We start from the raw sequence: 23194 nt of genomic DNA on the forward strand, positions 1-23194 counted from the left end.
GTGTGGTTTGTTTTTTATTTACAGGAAATAGAAATTGCTCGGTATTTAATTTTCAAAAAAAAAATTTTTAGTTTTTTTTCGTGTTTGCGACGGATTAGCGACGGAACCATCCGTCGCTATTCATATTAATCTAGCGACGGCATAGCGACGGAAGTAAATCCGTCGCCAAGCCGTGGTCGCCATTTAGTACCGGCGGATTGGCGATGGAATATAGCGCTCGTTATTCCGTCGCAATTAGCGACGGACCTGGCGACGGAATAATTCCGTCGCCAGTTAGCGTCGAAATATTCGCAACGTAAGCATATTGTCGCCTCGTTGTCGCTAATCCGTCGCTAACCATGTTAGCGACGGAATGTGGTCGTCTCTAATCTACTGCTTTGTTGTAGTGAATGGGCAATGTTTTTCCTTGTGTGTAGGAAGGAACCAATTTTCCTATGCGAGTGATTGGTTCCTCCTAACAGTAGAGGGTGTAAAGAGTCTTGGTTGTTCACCTTTTTTTGTTTTGAATTTGAGCTTACAGGTGTAATGTACATGGTCTGTTTAGCAGGAACAGGATTTGGATCATCCAATTATAACATGCAAGCAGGTTTTTATAAGGCTTCAAAAATCAATAGCTTGAAATTTTTATAAATTGAAAAGCTTATAAAATCATAGTTTTTTCATCAAGAAAACAGAATCCAACAGCTGATTCCTAGCAAATTTATCATGCTCAAAACATCTATGGAATCAGATTTGCCAAACTTGTGTTGAAACATCAATTGAAAAAATAAGGGTCTTTATTGGTGGTCACGCCTATCGCTAAAGCCCATTTGGGTGGATGCATGGTGTACTACTGCACGTCCACCTGTTCGCTGGTTTTTTAGCTCCTGTAATTGCACTCCATCATATAACTATATATGCCCTCTAGTAAAAACATCATGTTTCTTCACTTTTTTTTTTGTAGATTAAGTCCTATGGATACGATCTATATGATTTGTTTAGTTCAAACCAAGTTTTATATCGTCCGATCATGTTATGCAAATAGAATTTTCAAGTGATTCAAATTATAGCAGTCTACGATGCATTAAAATTTCACAATTTACAAAATTAGGGTTTTACAATGAAAACACTTGATTAAAAGTGCATTCCCTAATAAATTGACCATGCTGAACGCATCTGTAGTGTCAAATTGATAAAATAAGCTGGCATATATATATATATATATATATATATATATATATATAGAGAGAGAGAGAGAGAGAGAGAACATTGACTACCCTCGACTGTACTGTATGTACAGTAGAAACACCTTGTTCGTTCATATTTTCTTTTTTTTATAATCAAGCCTTACAGGTGTGAATTATATGGTTTGTTTAGTCAAAAACATGTTTTATATTATTCGATTGCATTGTATAAACAGACATTTTAAGGGCTTCAAAATTCAACAGTTGACTATGTCAAAAGTTTCTGATTGAGAAAATCATCTTTTTATAATGAAGCTGCTCAATAAAAAGTGCATTCCATAGTAAATGGACAATGTTGAACGCATTTGTGGGGTTAAATTGATCAAATAAAGCTTACACATGAATTTTAGTATTCATACTCAGTGTAGTTAATATTTTCTTCTATATATATAGTGAGTGATGAAAACCTACTAAATGAAATAGGGGAATGCTCTAGTCAGGTCCCATTTTGGTTAAGTCTCACCAAAACATGTTACTGCTGGTGATGTTTTGCTTCATCTAAACAGGTAGACGTGCTTATCATCATAGGTTGCTTAGTAGGTAACATACATTAAATTAGGTATTTTTCATGTACAAATGTGTCTTTTTTTAGTGAAAAATCACGGCTTAGTAGGTGTGAAATATATATATATATATATATATATATATATATATATATATATAGAGAGAGAGAGAGAGAGAGAGAGAGAGCCAGCTCGGTTAGGTCTCTGCGCCTGGGGTGGTTTGTCCAAATTAAAAATAAAATGTCTATATGGTTTTTAAAAGAATTGGTACAAGTTTTCAGAAAATTAATAGAATTTATAAATTGATATTTTGGTATATATTTCCATACATGAGTTAAAATACTTAATCATTATTGCAATATAGTTTCTTTGGAATAACATTAGGTAATGACGACATGACGTTATGTCACCTCTAAGAATCACAGACGCACCTTTTTTTTTACCTAATCAAACCTCATATATATGTGTGCATCATGTTCTAAAAGCTAGAGATCGGCTCTTGAATTGTATATTTGTATTCTTTATGAATACTGATGATGCAGGAGTGGAGCAGGGCACAATCTAGGTCCAAGGGAGCCATTTGGATACAGTTTTAATTAGGACTTTTATTTGGATTTTTTTATTTTGTAATGAATATTGGATCTATATAATGGGTCCATATCCTAAATTAGAATTCAATTGGAATTAGGATGTTTCTTAATTAATATTTATCAAAATGGGTAGCTTAGGTTTACTAGGATTAAATTTTCTCACCTATAAATAATGGAGAGATCCACCGGATTGGAAGTCAAGATTGAGATTTGAGAATTCTTTATTTCCATTTATTTCGATTATATTCAATTTTCTAGTCAATTTTCTTAGCATTTTTAGTTATTTCCTACATTTTCCTTTGAATTTTCTGTGTTTCTGATATTTCTATTTAGAGAAAGTATTGGCTACACTCTGGAGTACCGTACCTTAGCTAAAAGTCACAGGTGCAAGTTTTATTCGAACGGATTTGATCCTAGAGATGCAATCAACATGGCCCATTTACTAGGTAATATATTTTTTTATTAAGTGATTTCCATATAAATATTTTCTCATTCATGAAATTTTGGCACATTATGAACCCTTGAATTTTTGAAGATCCTAAAAAATCTACTTATACAACACAATCGATGGTACAAAACATTCTGTTGACTAAACAAACCACATAGATCAAATTTTTAGATATTAACCCATGAAAAAATCAAGAAAATATAATGGTGCTGGCTGATTTTACTTTAAGGTACGACACAGTAAAGAGTAGCTAATTTTTTTTCCTCTATTTATGGCTTACAACATGAATTTCATATTGATATCGAGTGCGGGCATACTCCACACATGATATGCTATTGAGGAACATTGGCCTAACCACGCTGGCTCTGCCTACCGTACGATCACTGTCCTGACAGCATAAAACTCTGGGACTTACCTTTGCCCACAGAAAATCGTCACGCTTAGGCTTGTGCAAAAGGTGACGCCTATGAGATTTGAACCTAGACCACCGGCCTAACGGCCTTGGCCTCATGCCACTATGCCAAACCCCTTGGGGGGTGATACAACTATCAATTTTACCACTTCGAAGCATGGCGTAATGGGTATGTGCTAAACGAAATTTTCTGGGTTTTTTTTTTTTTTGAATTGTGACCGTACAGATGTGATCTATGTAGTTGATTTTATAGGGATCAGTCGATTCCTAAGAATGAATGGTTTTTATAATGTTAAAAAAATTAACGGTGCAAAATCTTTATAAATTTTTTTAAGGCTCCAAATATCATTTTTTTCATCGAAAACACATGATTTAAGTGTGGATCAGTCGTGAATCGATCATGCCCAAACACATTTATGAGGTCGGAACTACGAAAAGAATACCAAAAAGCAGAAAAACCCATTTAATGTCATTTTAGCATATTTCATTTAGCATTTGATAGGAATTTGAGACAAGGATTTGCAATATTTTTTTCCAAAATAGAACATGACATGATTTTTTTATTTAATTGATTAAAATGTGTTTGATACAGTGCATTTATTATTGAAAACAAAAAAAAATATCATATGTATTTTTCATGGGTATACCACTTGTTTCGTCCTTATCATGCCAGGCCACAAACGGGGTCAAAAATGTCGTTTGCCTCTTGTGGCATAGATTTCACATGAGAAAGAAAAGCCACCTTTTGAGGCAGATGTTGCTGTTACCTCTTAGCAAAAAGGGTATGACTTTACCATCCAAACCTTCAAGAAATTAAAAAACTATAGGAAAAAATCCTCCGTCTTTAAGATGGAAAAAATTTTCCTGTCCAAATCAGGGCAACAGAGAAAAATTTTCTTTCAAAATTTTTTTGCTTGGAAAGAATGGAAGAGTTGCCACTGCGCATTTTTCAGCTACCAAACTTGCCATAGTGTTTTTTTGTCCTTGTTTTGCATAGGGATGACAGTGGACAGGGGAAAATGGGGCCCTGCCCCACCTTGTCCCGTTTGGACCAGGGATGGAAGACATGAAACGGGGATTGAGGTGGGATGGACTTACGCTTTCTTCCACCCTGCCTCATCCCGTTTGGGACCAGGGATGAAAGACATGAAACAGGGATGGACTTGTGCTTTCTCTCGCCCCGCCCCCGCCCCCGCTTTGCCCCGACTCGCTTCGTTTGAACTGAGGATGAAGGACATGAAACAGGGATGGAGGTTAAAATCAAAACCCGTACCGGGATGAAGGCGCGGATGGAGGGCAGAATTTTGAGACGGGGCGGGGGTGAAGACCTTGTCCCCATTCCCGGTCCACTGCCATCCCTAGCTTTGCATGTGATCTTGGCCCCCAATAATTTTGGCATCTCTAAAGTTTAAAGGTCCACATAGCACTCAACCTATAGAAACTGCAACAGTATGCCCCACTGATTTGCCAAACAAAAGTGACAGAGCAATGGACTTTGAGCATGATTCAAAAGTAATGCAGTTTCATTCTGTCCAATCAAGAACTTGGGCATGGGATTATCTGACCTGACCATACTCAAATCCAAATTCAAACCGGATACCATACATGGTCTGATCAGGGTCTGCTCAGACCAGACGTCGATCAAACATACTGGGATCTTTGGGCCTTGGTGAGACAGCCGATAACCCACACAACCTGGTTACTTGATTCTAGTAACTTCGTTGTGGTTATTGAAGATGGCACTGGCAGAAGGACCTCTTATCTTTGACAAAACAACCCAGCAAGAGCTAATATCTGCTACTGTCTACATGTTAGACCGTCAAATTTATGGTGGAGCTCACACTACAAGAAAAATGTTAGTTAGCGACGGACTCTATCCGACGCTAATCCATCACAAATTCATCATTTTTGCGATGGATTAGCGTTGGATAGAGTCCATTGCAAATTTCTGATCGCTAATTAGCGTCAGAACTGATCTGTCGCTACTTTTATCGCTAATTTGCGACAGATTAGCGAATATCATGATCTGTCGTGAGTCCATCGCTAAACAAGCAGAGATTTGGTTTTACGACAAATGCATATCTATCGCTACTTTATATGAATTAGCGACGGATATTAGCGACGGATAATATCTGTGGCTAACCCGTCGCAACAACAACAACTACGCCTTCATCCCAAAACAATTGGGGTCAGCGATATGAACCAAAAAAAGAAATTCATTTTGGGTAACCCGTCGCAACATTTAAAAAAAATAAATTTTAGAAGTGGAGGCCATTGTTCCTGCCGAAGATGTCGATCGTAACATTGTAGAAGTGGCGATCAGGGGAGACGCCCACCGATCCGCATCTCCCTGAACACCTCGAACGCCCTTTGCCACTCGCCCGTGTCATGGTAGATCGCGAGCAGCCGGTTGAAGACATAGGAATTGGGTTGGACGTTGCTGGCCTCCATCTCTTCCAGGAGGATCTGGGTAGTCTCCTGGCGGCCGACGATAGAGTAGAGGTCGAGCAGGAGGTTGTAGGTGTGGTCGTCGGGGGCGATCTCGGCCTTCTCCATCTCTGAGACGATGCACTCAGCATCGTCGAGGAGCCCCCTCTTTACAAACCCCTTGAGCAGGGTGTTGAAAGCTCGGGATTTGGGTTGCAGGCCGCTCTCGTGGAAAATGGCCTCCACCTCGACGGTACGGCCAGAATTGCCGAGGGCAGAGATGAGGGTGACGTAGGTGGAGGTCTTGGGGTTGAGCCCTTGGAGAGGAAAAAAAGCGCTTGATCGGGATCGCCAGCCTTGCTGAAGGCGAGGATGAGGTCATTGTAGAAGCGAGCATCCGGCTTGATGCCATCGTCTTGAAGCTCGTCGCAGAGGCGATCGAGGATGTCGGAATCGACGGTGATGCGGGCGTAGACCTGGACGACGACGATGTAATTGATGGGGTTGGAGTGGATGCCCAGGCGCTGCATCTCCGAGAGCAGGTGGAGGGCCTTCTCGAGGTCGTCGTTGTGGGCGCAGGCGCTGATGAGGGCATTGTAGGTGAGGAGGCTCATGGGGTCGAGGTGGTGGGATAGGAGAAAGGCCTCATAGAGCTTTTGTGACTTGCTGAGGGAGTGGATGAGGATGGAGTAACTCACTGCGTGTACTTATAAGGTTTGAAGTGCATGATGCTTTGTGTTATGATTGGTAGAACGTTGTCGCACACAGATTGCCAACGTGGCAACCAATATGATTTTTTTACTACAAATTAACGAAGAATTCGCGACAGACAAATTCTGTCTCAAAATCCATCGCTAATTAGCGATTGATTAATTCTATCGCTAATCCGTAGCTAATTAGCGACAAATTTTGACACAGAATTTGTTCATCACAAATCTGTCGCTAATTAGCGATAGATTTTAAGACAAAATTTTTTCATCGCGAATCCATTCGCTAATTAACGATAAAATTTGGGACAGAATTTTTCTGTCGCGAATTCCGCAAGTAAATTCAATTTTAGGGACGACTAATTTTCTCTAACTAATCCATCACAAATTTGCGACAAAAATATTCTGTCGCAAATTTTCAGCGCTAATTAACATTTTTCTTGTAGTATCAAACACAACTTCTCTTGGCATTCGCTATAACTAATCATTCTCTAGGATTTTATTCATTTCATGGTTATTCTTGAAGCTGTGAAAAGCATAAGGCAAGTTCTAAAAGTAAATCCCAGGGGCAGGGGTCCTAGCCTCGAAGTTTTATGCAGCCAGCATGACTACCATAGGTATGACAGGCTGAGCCAGTGCAACCACGTCTTCATGTCGGGTGCGGTTTCTTCGGTTTATAGGTTCAACAAAGTTCTAAAAGTAATAACTTAGATCTGGTTTGTTTAAGCATATGCAGCTGAAAACTATTAAAGTTACTAAGGCTATCAAAAACATCAGTTGGTTTCAAAACTCAATAAGCTCTATGAGATTGATGTCGAGGCTTTATTTGAGAGCCTTGCATTGGGATGAAAACACTATTTTCATATGTTGTCAAAATATGGTTTTGCCAAAATGTGGAGTTGAGAATGGATTTACTAAAAACATCCTCTTGCAAATAGTGTTGAAATGTGTTGTTGGGGTTGCCAAGTTCATTCCCAATGCAATGTTTTGGCAACACCATCGCTCCCAAACAACAGAAAGCATGAGAGCACTAGGAGAAACCCCAACACACCTCTCTTTCAAAGTTCACAAAACCATATTTTTGGATCATTTATTTATGTGATTATTTAAATAATTATGAGTCTTTTCATTGGGATTGATATTAATATTGATGAATATTGGGTCATCATGAAAATCATGATTAAAAAATGGTCAAAATTGGGTTTGGATTGAACCTGTTTGGATTTGGGGACATAGTCATCATTTTTTAACTAGATCATGGTTTTTTTGGGTAAGAGACATGCTCGGTATTTTGAAGTTAGGTTGAGGACATTTTTGGCATAGTGATATGCTTGGAATTTTCTAAAAAAAATGTTAGTTTTTATGAAAATGGTAGATTTGTAGTTTGGTTTCAACCTAAGGGTATTTTTGGTATGGAGAGGCATGTTTGGTATTTAGTGTGCTTTTAAGGGCAGCTTGGAAAGTCCTTTATTTTTGTTGTTGCCAAGAGACCCCACCTTTCTTCTTGATTAACCATTTAACCCCACCCCTTAATCTTGGTTTTTAATGGGGGTTTCCCTCTTAATCTTCATTTCTCTCTTATGCTCTTTCTCAAACGAAATCCCTTACGAAATCCCTTTCTCTTGTTCTTCCCTTTGTTCCTTCTCTCTCTCTCATCCCTCACCTTTGGAGAGAGGTTTGTACCTATGAATGTGGTTTGTTTTGAGAGGAGTCCAGATCAATGGAGTTATTGTGATGGAGCATTTTTTCTAGAGTGTTGGAGTTTTCTATAGTGGAAAGTACGTGTTCATGGTGAATTCGAAGTTGAAGTGTGTCGTGGACCGCAGATTGGTGTAGATTCGAAGTATGATAGTACACTCTACATTTTGTTTAATGGTGCATAGCATGTTAGTAGGAAATTGGGTATTTGGATTAGAAAATCATGTTGTATTTCTGTAATTCTAGCATAACTATGAAAGATGTGTGAATTCCCACGAAGTGTAAGATTTTAGCATGTTAAACCATGTTTAGATCTTTGAGATTATAGTCGCTTTCAAATGAGTTCATGTTGAGATATATGGGTACAACATGCTTATAAATGTTTCATGTTTAGAATTAAGTTGGTTAGTGTTAATATGTGTGAGTGGTACCCAAGCATGCATGTGCGGTGTGATACAAATGAATGAATGAGGCATGAAAGAATGAATAACATGATTTAAGTTGGAGTTTTTATATGTTCGTAGTGCAAGTATGGCATTAAGTAGTTTGAGTATTCATGGGAATTGGTGTTTGAGGTTTGTATTGAGTGTGGCAATACGTAATTGTGGTGCCTATGTGAGCACGGATTTGTGGGACTGTATTGCAAGGTTTGGAAATACATAAAGACTTGCATAGGCACCTGATGGTAAACTTAATCTGTGTTAGGGTTGCTACATCTAAGCTTAACCATGAAGAATTTGGACTTTGTTGTAGTCTAGGGTTGACACTAGTGTGAGAAAGTCGACTCCAAGTGAAATTTATTGTAGCGTGAGGGTCGATCCCTAAGTTGGATGGGTCGACTCCTCTTTTGATTAGTGTGCTTTGGCTGAGGGTTCTCTTGAGATGGGTGGGTCTATTCCTCTTTGGTTCAGATTGATAGTTTAGTGTTGAGGGTTGACACTTGTGTGTGTGAGGGTCAACTCCTACTATTTCAGTTGAGTGATTTTACTTTGTTGAAGGTCGACCCTAGGGTTGACTCCTGACTTATTTTTTTGGTTTGTTGGGTCCTCTTATGAGTTGGTTCTTGAGTTTAGGAGGGTTGACTCCTGAGTTACCTTAGCATAGTTTCTTGGTGATTTGAGTTCGAGTATGGGCTTTTGAGCTAAAGATTCGATAGAACCAAACCATGAATGAGGTGTAGATGGACAATGAGGTTAATCATTGTTGAGATATGTGGTTTTTAAGCTAAGAGAAGTCCGGTTTGTGCAAGAGAGCACCGTTTGAATAGAAGAATGATCTTGATTTGTCAGGTGTTGATCTGTGGTATCGAGCGGGTATCTTGAGTTGGCCTTTGTGTTGAGTATTATAATGGTACGTAAAGAAAATGATGATTTTGCAAAAGATGTGCAAAGTATTTGAATATTTGAGATCCTGATTTGAAACTCGTATTTCAAAAAAAGGTTTTTAAAAAGAAAATGCGTGGGCCTTTCTAAAAAGGAAATTTCAATACAAAAAAACAAAATTGATCATTACATAAACAACCTTGATTATGCAGAAAAAACAACACCACTCAAGCATATAAATGGACAAAAACCTGCTTTGTAATAGACACAAACAGCCTCTACTAAAAGGAGTGAAGAAATGCAAAAACTCATATAACCAAATGTCTGCAATCATTTTTCTGTTTTCAACCACCAAGCAAAAAAGTTAAAATGCTAACAAAATTTAACCTTAAAAATGCCTGTGGAAACAAAGCAGTTGATTTAAATTAAAATATGAAATAGATGGCAATTCTCATTAAAGCTCTCTCTGGGAGCTTGCATTGAGATGGAATTTTGCCAAAAGATTGTTTTGCTAAACTGTTGTATTGGACATGGAGTTGTTAAAAGAATCTTTTTGTAAATGGTGTTGAAATGTGATGTTGAGGTTGTCAACTCCATGCCTATCCCAATTTTTTGGCAACCTCACTACTACCAAACAACGCCATTGTATTGGACATGGAGTTGTCCACAACATTCTTTTTGTAAATGGTGTTGAAATGTGATGTTGGGGTTGTCAACTCCATGCCTATCGCAGCTTTTTGACAAAGTCACTACTAGGGTTGTCAACGGGTCTGGTTTACCCGACCCGACCAAACCCTACAGGGTCCAGGTATGGTCACAAATAAGAAGACCCGATTAAGACCCAGGTCCAGACCCGAAGGTCCGATTAATACATAGACCCGGGTATAGTTTGTGAAATTTTATATCAGACCCAGGCCCGGACCTGACTCGAGTTCTGATTAAAACCAGCAAATTTTCAATGTAAAAATCATAAAAAAAATATTATTTTACCGAGTATGGTCCGGGTCTGGTTTATGTAGTTCTTATCGGATCCGGGTATGGTTCCTATTATAGTAGACCTGATTAGACCCACATTTGAACCCAATACCATACCTGAAAATCTGGTTCAAGTCTGGTTTTGTCCGAACAAAACCCGACCCGTTGACACCCCTAGTCACTACTACCAAACAACAAAGGCTGTTGACCTCCAATTTAAGACTCCCAAACAGAGAGCCTAAAACGCAACGAAGTATGAGAGGAATGCGTCATGCCCTGTGATAAAGTTCTCAAGAAAACAAAGTCAAATATCTTGCAAAATGATAAATGAGTTCATTCATCGAATAGAACTATTTCTTGGAACAGCTGAACATGGTATAGATTGGCAGCATTGTACTCTATTAACCAAGGGGAGTTGAACATGGCATAGATTGGCAGCATTGTAATCTATTAACCAAGGGCTACCACCAGGACCAGAAATTAAGATAAGATTCATCAACACCAATGAATTAGAAAAGAAAGAAAGAAAAAAGCTTTAAATTCAATATCTAATAGATCTATCACACAAAAGATCAGTGGTGTGCATGCATGCACGTATGCATGCTTACCAGCATCATAGATTTACTGTGCCAACTGAACTATGGGCTTAGAGTAGCACCAGAATCTAACCAATGACAAAGAGATGGATGAACCACCATAAAAATTACCCAAATACTTGGTTTAAAAGTTGACACATAATAATGCATACATCTTAGACCAAAATAAGAGAAATGGAAACAATACTAATACCTGAAAAGGTTATTCAAAAACATTCCCTTGATCATTACATGGAAGTAGAAAGATAACTAGGCTCAAACAGAATACAACTCCAGAAGTACTAAATGAGACACGCCAGAGAAGCAAACCTGGTAAATAGGAAAACGCATGATGCTCTAACCTACGTGACCAAAAGCAAATTCCAACTTTCAATCCAAATAAAAGGATTGATACCCTTATCTTTTTATTATTCAAGTGGTCAGCTTGAAAAGGCCACTTACAAGTGAGACAGGTGATGATTAGATGTTCAGTTTGGCTAATTTGAACCACTCTGTGTGGAAGGAACCTGCAACATCAGTCCTCTCATATGTATGAGCTCCAAAATAATCTCGCTGGGCCTGAACAAGATTAGCAGGCAGACTTTCCCTCCTGTAAGTGTCAAAATAAGCCAAACTTGCGCACATGCCTGGGGTGCTAATACCCGAGTTTATTGCAAGGCAGACAACGCGACGCCAAGCAGACTGTCGTTCTACAATTTCCTTTGCAAACTCAGGGTCGATAAGAAGACTTGAAAGCTCGGGGTTCCTGTCATACGCCTTCTTGATGCGGTCCAAAAATATGGCACGAATGATACAACCACCCTTCCAAATTCTAGCAAGCTCACCCAATTTAAGATCCCAACCTTTCTCAATGCTCTTGGCACGAATCAGATTCATTCCTTGGGCATAACTGCATATCTTTGAACAATAAAGCGCTTGCCTCACGTCATCGATCAATTTCTTCTTGTCCACAATCTGATCGCTGAGACCACCATCCTTGAAAACTTTCGATGCATTCACTCTTTCCTCCTTCAATCCACTCAAAAACCTCAAATCCAAAGACGAAGCTATGGTGGGTGCTGCAACAGACAATTCAGCAGCCTGCTGAACCGTCCATTTTCCAGTACCCTTCATCCCAGTCTTATCTAAAACCTTGTCTACCAAATAACCATCCCCCTTATCATCCTTGATGCTGAAAATATCAGCAGTGATCTCAACCAAGAAACTTAGAAGTTCTCCCTTGTTCCATTCGGTAAAAACTTCGTGCAATTCGTCGTTGGAGAGCTTGCCAACAGTTTTCAGAACATCATATGCCTCAGCAATCAGCTGCATATCACCATACTCAATGCCATTGTGGACCATCTTAACAAAGTTGCCTGATCCACCTTTGCCAATATAAGTGACACAGGGTCCACTGTCAGGGACCTGTGCAGCGACCTTGAGGAGGATATCCTCAATGTTCTTGTAGGCCTCGAAGGAACCACCGGGCATGAGCGACGGGCCATGGCGGGCACCCTCTTCTCCACCAGAGACGCCCATACCAAGATAAAGGAGACCCTTTTCAGCCATGGCTTTCTCCCTTCTCTCGGTGTTCTCATACCACTCATTGCCACCATCGATGATGCAGTCGCCTTCCTCCAAGTGCACCGAGAGGGTATCGATGGTCTGATCGACCGGGGCACCGGCCTTGACCAGCATGATGACGACTCTGGGTTTCTGGATGGAGAGGACAAAGGATTTGGGGTCATGGAAGCCTCTCAGGGGAAGGTTTCCTTCCTGCTTCGCCCTTTCCACGGTCTCGTCGACCTTGGAGGTGGTTCTGTTGTACACAGAGATGGGGAATCCTTTCTCGGCGATGTTCAGGGCGAGATTTTGGCCCATGACAGCAAGGCCTGCAAGGCCAATTCTCGAAAGGGTATCGGAAGAAGCCATCTCCTACAATTTGTTGCAGCCAACAAATTTCCTGTTTAAGGGAGAGAAGAAAAATCAAATTACTAAACAATTCAGGGTCCCCAGATCGAGATCTTGAATCAAAACAACCTGCATGAGAAAATAGGTACAGAAACAAGACAAAGAAGAGGCTCTCAAGAATGACATTGTGCAATAAAACAAAGAAAATTCCAAATATGTGATTGACAAAAGGGATGAAAAGGCGGGATCTTGTGCCACAAAAACCAAGATCAAGGATTTTGGGATCACTTGTAAACAAATGAAAACTTCCGAGGTAACAAAGAACTACAAAACTCCATACACGTTTTCCGCATAAGAGTTACAAGGAAAGAAAAACTTAGATTTTTTAGCATAACCCACAAAAAATTTTCTGTTCTTTTTGCAATTTATCAACTCAAGATCCAAAAATAATAAAACAGAGAAAACTCAAAGCTGTGATCTAGAGATAAAAAAGCAGGACTATGTTATGGAACTGAATCATCTAGAGAGACCAACATCAAATATCCCATTTTTAAAGTGCAGAAACATACCCAAAAATTTATACATCACATAACAAAGAATTATCAAGTCCCAAAGATTGATGAACTACAGAATCAAAGGAATATGCAAAAATCGAAAAAGAAGGTACCCACAAACCTGTGTTTCTCAAGGAGGGAGGAATCTGGATCAGCAGAAGAGAAGGGAGGCCAACCAAGATCTGAAACAATCTAAAGGGGAAAGAGATCGCTTGACGATGGAAATGGGTAGGTGAGTGATGCAGATATAAATAGGCCAACGCTCAGAGTGGTGGCTGTGTGTCCCTATCGACCACCTAACGTTTCGGGTCAATTTTGGCTAACCAAGCATTATCAGCCAAAAGATCGGATGATGACCAAAGTGGTGAAACGTAAGGCGGTCGCTGGTCAATTGTCAATGATTCAATATGGCAGGCAGCACGACCTTTCTAGAATTTTATTTGATCTTCAAATTTCATAAGCATGTTTGGATTACAGAGCTTTTGAACTCCCGGCTAGGAGTTATAGGTGCACCTACTCTCACCCAGATGAAAATCATGGGTGTAAGCTGGATTTGCTCATCTCGAAGGGGGGGGGGGGGCATAGAGGGGTGGGAAATTGGCTGTGGTAGATGGGCGGTCAAGGTTCAATTCTAATGGGTGTCTCCTCTCTAAGGGTGTCAACAAGTCGGGTTTACCCGAACCCGACCTCTACAAAACTCTATAGGATTCGGGTAAGGTAATAAATAAGAAGACTCGATTAAGACCGGGGTCCGGACCTGAAAGTTTGATTAATGCATGAAGCTAGGTATAGTTTATGAAATTTTATACCAGACCCAGGCTTGACCTGGGTTTTGATTAAGACCTGTAATTTTTCAATGTAAAAATGATAAAAATAGTATTTTATCGAGTATGGCTCGGGTCTAGTGCATGAAGTACTTATCGGGTCTGGGTATGGTTTCTATTATGGTCGTTTCGATTAGATCCAGATCTGGACCCAATACCATACCCAAAAATCGAAGACAAGTCTGGTTCCACCTGGGTCCAAAACACGGGGGAGGTCTTAACCTCGAAGCTTTAGGCCTCCGGCACAATGACTATAAGTTTGACAGGCTGAGCCAGCACGACTAAGTCTTTGTATCGGGTGTGGTTTCTTCGGGTTATAAATCAAAAAAAAAAAGTTTTATCTACTTGTTCTACCATGGTAGATTTATTCACCATTGTCCATTTGCTAGAGATCCATCTTTTATTATGTTTTTTAACCTAAAAACATGATTTTTTGAGACATGAGATATTTACATAATGTGGGTCATTTTAAAGATCTTGAAAAACCTGCATGCTTCTCAGAGCCACTTAATTCAAAACTTGTTTTTCAATAAACAATCTACATGTTTCGGACTGTCATATTTTTCACCTTTTTGTTTCTGATGTATATACCTCTTTGGCACTCTCGAGTGCCCCAAAAGGCCTTACAGCTTAAGAACTCTGTGTATTCGAACATTTTCTTCTTCTCTCGATGTACTTTTCTTTCAAATATCTATAAAGAAGTTTTTTGCATCCTTGCCTCTTTGCTCTCTTTATGATTGTGTATGCACATACTCTTGCTTTCATTCATACGTGTGTGTTGTGAGTTTCTTGTGCACTTAAAAAGCCTGCTTTCAGTGTTTGTGATTACCCGAAGCTACGTCGTTGGGGCCTTCACTTCTAAGCCCGTGACAAGTTGATACTAGAGCCTTGTCGACATTAAGATTGACAATAGTACTGAAGAAGAATGTCACGACTCCTTCAGGAAGTATGATTCCTCCTGAAAAAGAATTCGTGGCTGATGATAAGGTGTTAGCCATCTCGCATGATATTGTCAAGCTGACTGGGATAGTGACCAATATAGAGAAATTGGTCAATGGGACTTGTGCTGCTTTTAAGGATCTCAACACAGAGATCAAGACAGTGGTAGAGGGGGTGGAAGACTCTATGGAAAATCTTGTCATTAGTTTTGGTTATTCGGTAGAGGACCTTGCCACCAAATTTGATGATCTGTTGAGTCAGTTCAACATCATGTCTGTTGAATTGGATGTTGTCCGATGAAAGAATAATCAGTTGGAGTGGCAGTTGAGGACTGTCTCAGCTAGTGGCACTGCGGCGTATGTGGATAGGTCACGTTATAGGCTACCTGAACCCAAAAAGTATAAAGGCACGCGGGATTCAAAGGATCTTGAGAACTTTATCTACGAAATGGTTCAGTCCTTGGAAGCTGCGAGAAAAGAGGAATATGCAGATAGACTGCGAACCGCAATAATGCACTTTGTGGATGAAGTGACTCTTTGGTGGAAACGTCGCTTGGGTGATGTTCGACGTGGGTTGGTTGCTATAGTCTCATGGGAGACCTCAAAAAAGAATTACGAGACTACTTTTTGCCTAAAAGTCAAGAGAAAATGACCCGCAAAAGGTTGCTGGCATTGAAACAAACAAGGTTAGTGCATGACTATGTCAAGGCATTCTCTTCAATAATGCTAGAAGTTGAGAGAATGGATGATCAGGATCGGTTGTTATATTTCAGCAATGGTTTGCAATGATGGGCAAACACAGAACTCATTCGGCATGATCCTTCAATGCTAGCTGAAGTGCTAGTGGTTGCAGAGAAGCTTGCCAAGTTTAATAAGAACAATGCAGCATTTCAAGGCAGACAACAGGGAAATGACCATAACAATCGAAGGAATGATTATACGCAGAATGCTGGCCGTGAAAACTAACGGAATCAAGACCGACAGGATTGCCAAAATAATAATCAGAACAGGAATAACTTCTAGGGTGGCAACAATCGTCGTTGTGATTGTCGTATCTGCCACGATGATCACTGAGCCAGTACATGTCCTAATAGAAATAGAGATAACCACGCACCTCGAGCAGCGAATGTTGTTAAGGGTGAAGAAGTTCATCAACCTGTAGAGGCGCCAACAATTGGGGCAATGCATCTAATGAATGCAGTGAAGGTGATAGCTACTATAGAACCGATCGTATGCAAAAAACTGATGTAGTTGAAACTTTTACTTAACGAAAGACTCACCAAGGCATTGGTAGACACAGGTGCTAGCATAATTTCATCTCGCATGAAGAGGCAGAACGTTTTGGACTACAATGAAAAAAGAAGAAGAACCGCATGAAAGTCGTTAACTCAGAAGCCATAACTGGTCAGTAAGGATCACATTATCAGTTGGGATGATTTCAAAGTCATTCTCAAGATGAAATTCTTGAGAAACAACAAGATAATGTCGATGCCTCACCTCAACGTTGCTAGTTTAAGGGAGAGAATCAGTCCTGCATGGTTACTATGATACCGGTTAAGCCTTGTAAGCGCTTGGTGTCTGCACTCCACTTGAAGAGAGGAATGAAAAGTAGTGACAAGACTTTTCTTGTTATAATTCACGTTACAGGCGAGGCGAAAGAAGTCACGGATGTCCTAGAGGCCTTAGCATCAATATTGAAAAAGTTTGGCGATGTTATGCTTGCCGAACTACCGAAAAAGCTATCTTTGAGGCACGAGGTAGACCATCAGATTGAGCTAGTGTTGGGTGCACGACCACCCACAATGACTCCATATCGTATGGCAATTCCTGAGTTGTAGGAATTACGCAAGCAATTGGATGATATGATCAAAGTAGGAATCATCTAACCATCCAAAGCTTCCTTTGGAGAGCTCGTGTTGTTTTATGCAAAGCACGATGGGTTGAGGCGTCTGTGCATTGACTATAGGGTACTAAATAAAATGATTATAAAGAATAAATATTTGCTTCCTTTGATCACAGACTTGTTTGATCAGCTTGAAAAGGCAAAGGTCTTCTTTAAGTTAGATCCGAAAGAGAACGAGCCAAAAACTACCTGTGTAACACGATATAGAGCGTTTGAATTCCTTGTTATGCCATTTGGCTTGATGAACTCCCTCGTCACCTTTTCAACCCTAATGAACAAGATTTTCTACCCACACCTTGATAAGTATGTTGTTGTGTACTTGGACGACATAGTGGTGTACAACGATTCGATCAAGCAACATGTTCGACACCTTAAGATTGTGTTTCAGACTTTAAAAGACCATGAGCTATATGTCAAGCATGAGAAGTGCCTATTTGGTTAGAAGGAAGTTCACTTCCTTAACCATATTGTGAGAGGAGGTACATTGAAAATGGACCATAAGAAGGTTGAGGCTATTCAAGCTTGAAAACTGTCTAGTAAGGTTCCTGAATTATGCTCTTTCTTGAGGCTTGCGAATTACTATCAACGCTTCATCAAAAAATATCCGTAGATCGTTGTTGCGCTCACGTATCTGCTAAACAAAGACAGACCATGGCTATGGTCTGATGCTTGCCAGAAGGCTTTTGACGGGTTAAAGTGTGCTCTGACAGAGAAACCAGTGACAAGGTTGTCTGATTGTCAACAGCCATTTGAAATGCAGACCGATGTGTCTGACTTCACAATCGGAGGGGTGTTGCTCTAGGAAGGACATCCCATTGCATTTAAGAGTAGAAAGCTAAACGACGCCGAGCATCGATACACTGTGCATGAGCACGAGATGTTGACGATCATGCATTGTCTTCATACATTGAGGCACTATCTTTTGGGGTCGCAATTCATTGTATGCACTGACAATGTTGCGACAAGATACTTCCAGACTCAGAAGAAGCTGAGTCCAAGACAAGCTCGCTGATAAGATTTCTTGGCAAAATTTGATATGGTCTTTGAGTACAAACCTGACAGGATCAATGTTGTTGTTGATGTTTTGAGTTGGAGGGCAGAACTTGTAACTTTGCTCGCTTGGGATGATAATGTAAGTCAACCGATGAGCGATCTTCTCAAGCAAGATTGAGAAGCTTTAAAGAGTGACCCAACGGCTCAACAGCTGATCGCATTGGTAAAGAAATGAAAGACATAAAGATTTTGGCTGGAGGATGATTTGCTCCGCTCAGCGGGCGACCGTATATACATCCCATAACAGGATACTCTACGAAGGTGCTTGATGCATGAGTGCCATGATATCACTTGGGCGGTTCACCCAGGACAATAGAGAACGTTGGTGTTATTGGAACGCGTATTCTATTGGCCGCAGATGTGCAATGATGTGGATGCTTATGTGTGGGCTTGCTTGATTTGCCAACAGGACAAGCCCATCAATTAGAGACCCGGAGGGCTACTAGAGCCCCTACTAGTGTCGAGTCGTCTGTGGGAGTGCATAACCATAGACTTCATCGTGAGCTTGCCTAAAACTCAAGGTTGCAGTTCTATCTATGTGGTTGTGGACAGGTTTTTGAAGTATGTTATCTTCGTGCCCACCCCTGCCACCTGCTTAGCTGCCGTTACTACTAAGTTGTTCTTGCAAAATATAGTCAAGCATTAGGGAATCCCAGAGAGCATTGTCAGTGATCATGATATCCGCTTCACTGAAAAGTTTTTGCGAGTAGTGTTTCGCTTGATTGGGACAAACTTGCACTTCAGTACAAGATTTCATCCTCAAAATGATGGACAAATGGAGATGATCAATGACATGTTGGAGGAATATCTGTGGCACTTTGTCAGTGCCAATCAAAGGGATTGAGTTGATTTACTCGATGCAGCTCAATTCTATTACAACCTTCAAAAGAGTGAGTCATCCGGTCATTATCCATTCGAAGTTGCAAACTTCACACTCCCTTGTTGCACGAGGACGTAGCAAAGCACCTTATGTATACCAGTTCATCAAAAACTAGCAAGATCAGACATAATTAGCAAAGGTGTATTTGAAAAAGACGACTAAGCGCATGAAGAAATGAGCAAATGAGAAGCGTCGATCAACATAAATTCGTGTTGAGGACAAAGTATTGGCGAAGCTCTTTTTCGATCGCATAACCATCTTTTGGGGCTACCACTGAGGCCTTATACGCAAGTATAATGGCCCCTTCACCATTATTAAGTGCGTGGGAAACTTGACACATTGGCTGGACTTGCCAGCAAACTTTCAAGTACATCTGGTCTTTCATATATGCAACTTGGAGCCGCTACACGAAGACAAAGAAGACTCTCAACGAAGCATGCCTTAACGTGCTTTCATTCTGCAATGTGCACCCTCAACGGTCAGCACCTCAAGCAGAGAATCGAAAACCATCATCAACCATTCCAACAATTACCTTGGAAAAGTCAAAAAGTACTTAAAACAGTGGAAGGGATTGCCGGAATGTGATGCCACCTGAGAGAAGGCCACCAACATGTTTCAGCATTGACAACTTATAGAGGACTACCATAAACAGTTGGCGTCGAGGATGGCGCCAACTTAGGCGAGGGAGCGTATTTCATACCTTTATATTTTTTACTTTTTTGTTTCTGATGTATATACCTCTTTGGCACTCTCAAGTGCTCCAAAAGGCCTTACTGCTTAAGAACTTCGAGTATTCAGACTCTCTCTTCTCTTGATGTACTTTGCTTTCAAGTATTTATAAAGAAATTTTTGTATCCTTGCCTCTTTACTTATTTTGTGATTATGCATGCGCGTACTCTTGCTTTCATTTGTGTGTGTATTGTGAGTTGCTTGTACGCTTAAAAAGGCCTGCTTTCGGTGTTTGCGATTACCCGAAGCTAGATGACAAAACCATAAAAAAATATGAAAATTATTGTATCTACTGCACTCGAGTGGATGCAGTGGATGCACCCTAGCATACTATTTTTTCTTTCTTTTTTGGAAGGCTTAATGACTGGAATTTGTTGGAAAATAAATTCACGAAGTACCCGAGTTCCAGGCTTCAAATTTGTTAGTGAAGAAGGTTGGCATTTTGTAATAGAATCCTACCCATCTATTTGACATACAAGTTCAGGAAGTCGACGGACTTAGATTACAATTTCATTGGAATTTTGATGCCAAAATATTCAAACGCACTCTTATGTCAGTTAGAAGGCTGAAATTCGGGAAAATCCTAGATTCTGCACAGTATGAAAAAGGCAGGTGATCTTTGCTTTGTTTGCTTGTTTTCTAAATGATTCTGGCCATGGAATTTAGGCTCTGGTTGGGAGTTATCGAAAACATCCGATTCAAAGCTCCCAAACAAAGCCTTAGCGGCATCCAAGTATGCCCCACTTTAGCTTTCCAAAAGCTCATACTAGTTCTCTTCAAGCATATAGATTTAATAAAACTGATGCTAATTAATATGATTGTGATTACTTCTCAACCGTTGAAAGTTTCAAGATTGATATTTCTCTCTGCTCGAGCTCAAGCCAAATGGATACATATGTTAAGGCCTAACTTTGCTTGGAAATTTAAACTTGGAATAGAAGACATTGATGAGTTTGGAGACCTAAGCAGATACCCAAATCCCTATAATTACAATTCAAATCCATGTTGGGTTTGATTACTAATATGTGCATCTATTAAACAAGTTTATAAAGTAAGCTCAACTTCAAATTTCTCTCTAGTCTCACCAAGTTGTGTAGATTGGAACAATTCTATTTGATCAATTGATCACGGATCATAGGAAAATGGGTTTAAATACCCAAGCACTAAAGTACATGTATATGCCCAATCTGGCCGTTAGAAGCTTATTGAAGCACGGACGTGAAAAATATTGGGATTTTCTTCCTATTTTTAAGTAGAAAATTCTCAATTAATTTGCAATGTTTCCAACATTTTTCACACTTTTATTTTTTTTATATTTTTTATTTCCAAATTTTAAAAATGCCAAAAACTTTCTTAAAGAACAAATTTCTTTAATTTATCGCAATATTTTTTCCTTGAAAAGAACATCTTGATAAGATTTACATGGATTTGTTCATGCTAGACATGATCTCCAAAACACGCCATACAATTCCGTAGGTGGGGTCATAAAATATCCAAATCCTCATTTTTTTTTTAAATGTTGACCTCATTTTTTCCTTCTTTATTTTAAATTTTCGATTTGACCGTTTTAAAGACAAAAATTACCATTGACGAGTTGAGTTTGACTCTTCCTTCCATGTGCCAGCTTTCCAAGAAACCTTCCATTCCATGCTAATTGGTCAGACTTTTTTTTGGGATTTATAATCCGAAGAAACCTCACCCAAAGACCTGGTCGCGCTGGCTCAGCCTGCCATACATATGGTCGTCGTGCCGGCAGCGTAAAACTCCGAGGCTTGGACCCCTGTCCCCAGTGCCTATGCTACGCCTTGGACTAATTGGTCAGACTTGCTAGTCTATTTTATGTAATTTTTACATGGATCCTCAGGGTATTATACCACCATGTTGGTACGCATCCAGTCGTCAGTTAAAGATTTCTCTTTCTCTCACCACATACCATTCAGTTTAACTTTGAAAAATAAAATAAATAAAATAAACAGCAAGTTGAAAATATAATTATGGTTTTTAAGAATTCACTTAAGGTTGTGAAATAACTATAAGGTTTGGTTTAGTTTGACTTAATAATGATGTCTAGCCACAATATTATTAATTATATATCATGTGATATGATATGCACTCTTTTCTAACTTGAAGGAACAAAAAGCTGAAAGGGAAATGTTGGAGAAGAGGCCAATGGTTAGGAAAGGGGTAGCCTCAATTGAAAAATAATAGAAGATTTCTCATGTGAAAAGCTTACCACAAGTATGGTGCCAAAGAAAATTCTCATGTGAAACAAGGTGGAAAGTGGAAAGGTGACCTACTCGTTTTTAGGGTTCTAGAAGATTTGGCTGCTTTCACATTGAAGATTTAGAGAGGTTGATTGGCTTTCCTTTTTCTATTGGTCGTCCTGCTTTTGATAGAGAACACTTTGGGTCAATGGAGCAGAGGATGGGTTGTATATGGCAGTAGGCATGGCCTGACCCATTGGCTAGGTCTGATATGCTGACCTAGGAGCAGAGGTCAACATGGGCTATTCAGTTCGGGTATTTGTTTAGTAGATCCAAATCCAGCACAAGTCTAGGAAAATTTTGTGGAAGACCCCCCCCCCGGCACACGGCAACCAACGGGGGGGGTCCCACTTGTCTGGTAGGAGCAGTTAGTTTACGTCACCTTGTTGGGACGTTGAAAGTTCGAATTCCAATGATATATGGTTGTATAACTGGTAGGGGTGTCTTTAACCCCAGCTTTCTCAGTCGAAAAAAGAAGTGTGAGCATGTATGATGTAGCTCTCGATAGACAAGAATGAAGAAACAGGACTTGCAAAGCTAACCCATGTACTTAGGATAAGGCTTGATGATGAGTGTGAGTCTCTAAGCTGCCTAGGGCTTAGACTTTACCTTACATAGACTGACCTGGTTCAGGATGATGAGAGAGGACAATCCGTCAATCGGCTCATACTTTTCATTTAGGGGGTGTTCGATTCATTTTCTTTTATATGAAAGAAGCTCTCTTTCATAGGAAAGAGGGCATCTGTTCTCCAAAGGGTGAAACAAACATGTTTATGAAAAATATATGGGACCCAAATAATAAATGCAAAAAATGCATATTTCCTGTCAAAAATGGGTTCATACCCTCCCCTGGGGAAGCACTTTCCCTCCAAAGTAGTTCCCTTGAGTGGGAACGTAACAAACACCCCTTAGAATGATATCGTGCCTCTCCTTCATATCTGACCTAGGAGAGGCTAGGTGCCCGGCCTGATATCCAACCCTAGTCTGGTGTCTTTGTTGGAAAGATATGGGTACATACAACAAGCCAACATTGAGATAAGTTCGATAGGCAAGCTCAAAACCTTTTGCAAAGATAGGACACAAGGACAAGTATTTTTAAATTTTAATGAATAAAAACTTATTTTTGATATTTGACATTTAAAAATGCATTTTAGGCAATATTATTAAGAATTTTAAAAACATTAAAAATATTTGTTAACAAAAAAATTATGAAAATGAAATACACATTGTTTATTTTGCAAAATTCCTTTCCAAATTG

At 39.8% G+C, this 23194-nt stretch overlaps 1 protein-coding gene across 1 annotated transcript; it reads right to left on the reverse strand.

Annotated features, from left to right (window-relative positions):
• Positions 1-11008: 11008 nt before the first annotated feature.
• On the reverse strand, positions 11009-13572 carry LOC149848054 (6-phosphogluconate dehydrogenase, decarboxylating 1-like). Its single transcript, XM_090016817.1, has 2 exons — positions 13467-13572; positions 11009-12843 (listed from the first exon to the last, which is right to left on the reverse strand). The coding sequence occupies exon 2, from the start codon at positions 12810-12812 to the stop codon at positions 11361-11363; it is 1452 nt and encodes a 483-aa protein (XP_089872943.1). The 5' UTR covers positions 12813-12843; positions 13467-13572; the 3' UTR covers positions 11009-11360.
• Between the last annotated feature and the right edge of the window lie 9622 nt (positions 13573-23194).

The sequence above is a fragment of the Nuphar pumila genome, chromosome 1 (genome assembly GCF_984573655.1).
Source record: "Nuphar pumila chromosome 1, dmNupPumi1.hap1.1, whole genome shotgun sequence".
Classification (NCBI taxonomy): domain Eukaryota; kingdom Viridiplantae; phylum Streptophyta; class Magnoliopsida; order Nymphaeales; family Nymphaeaceae; genus Nuphar; species Nuphar pumila.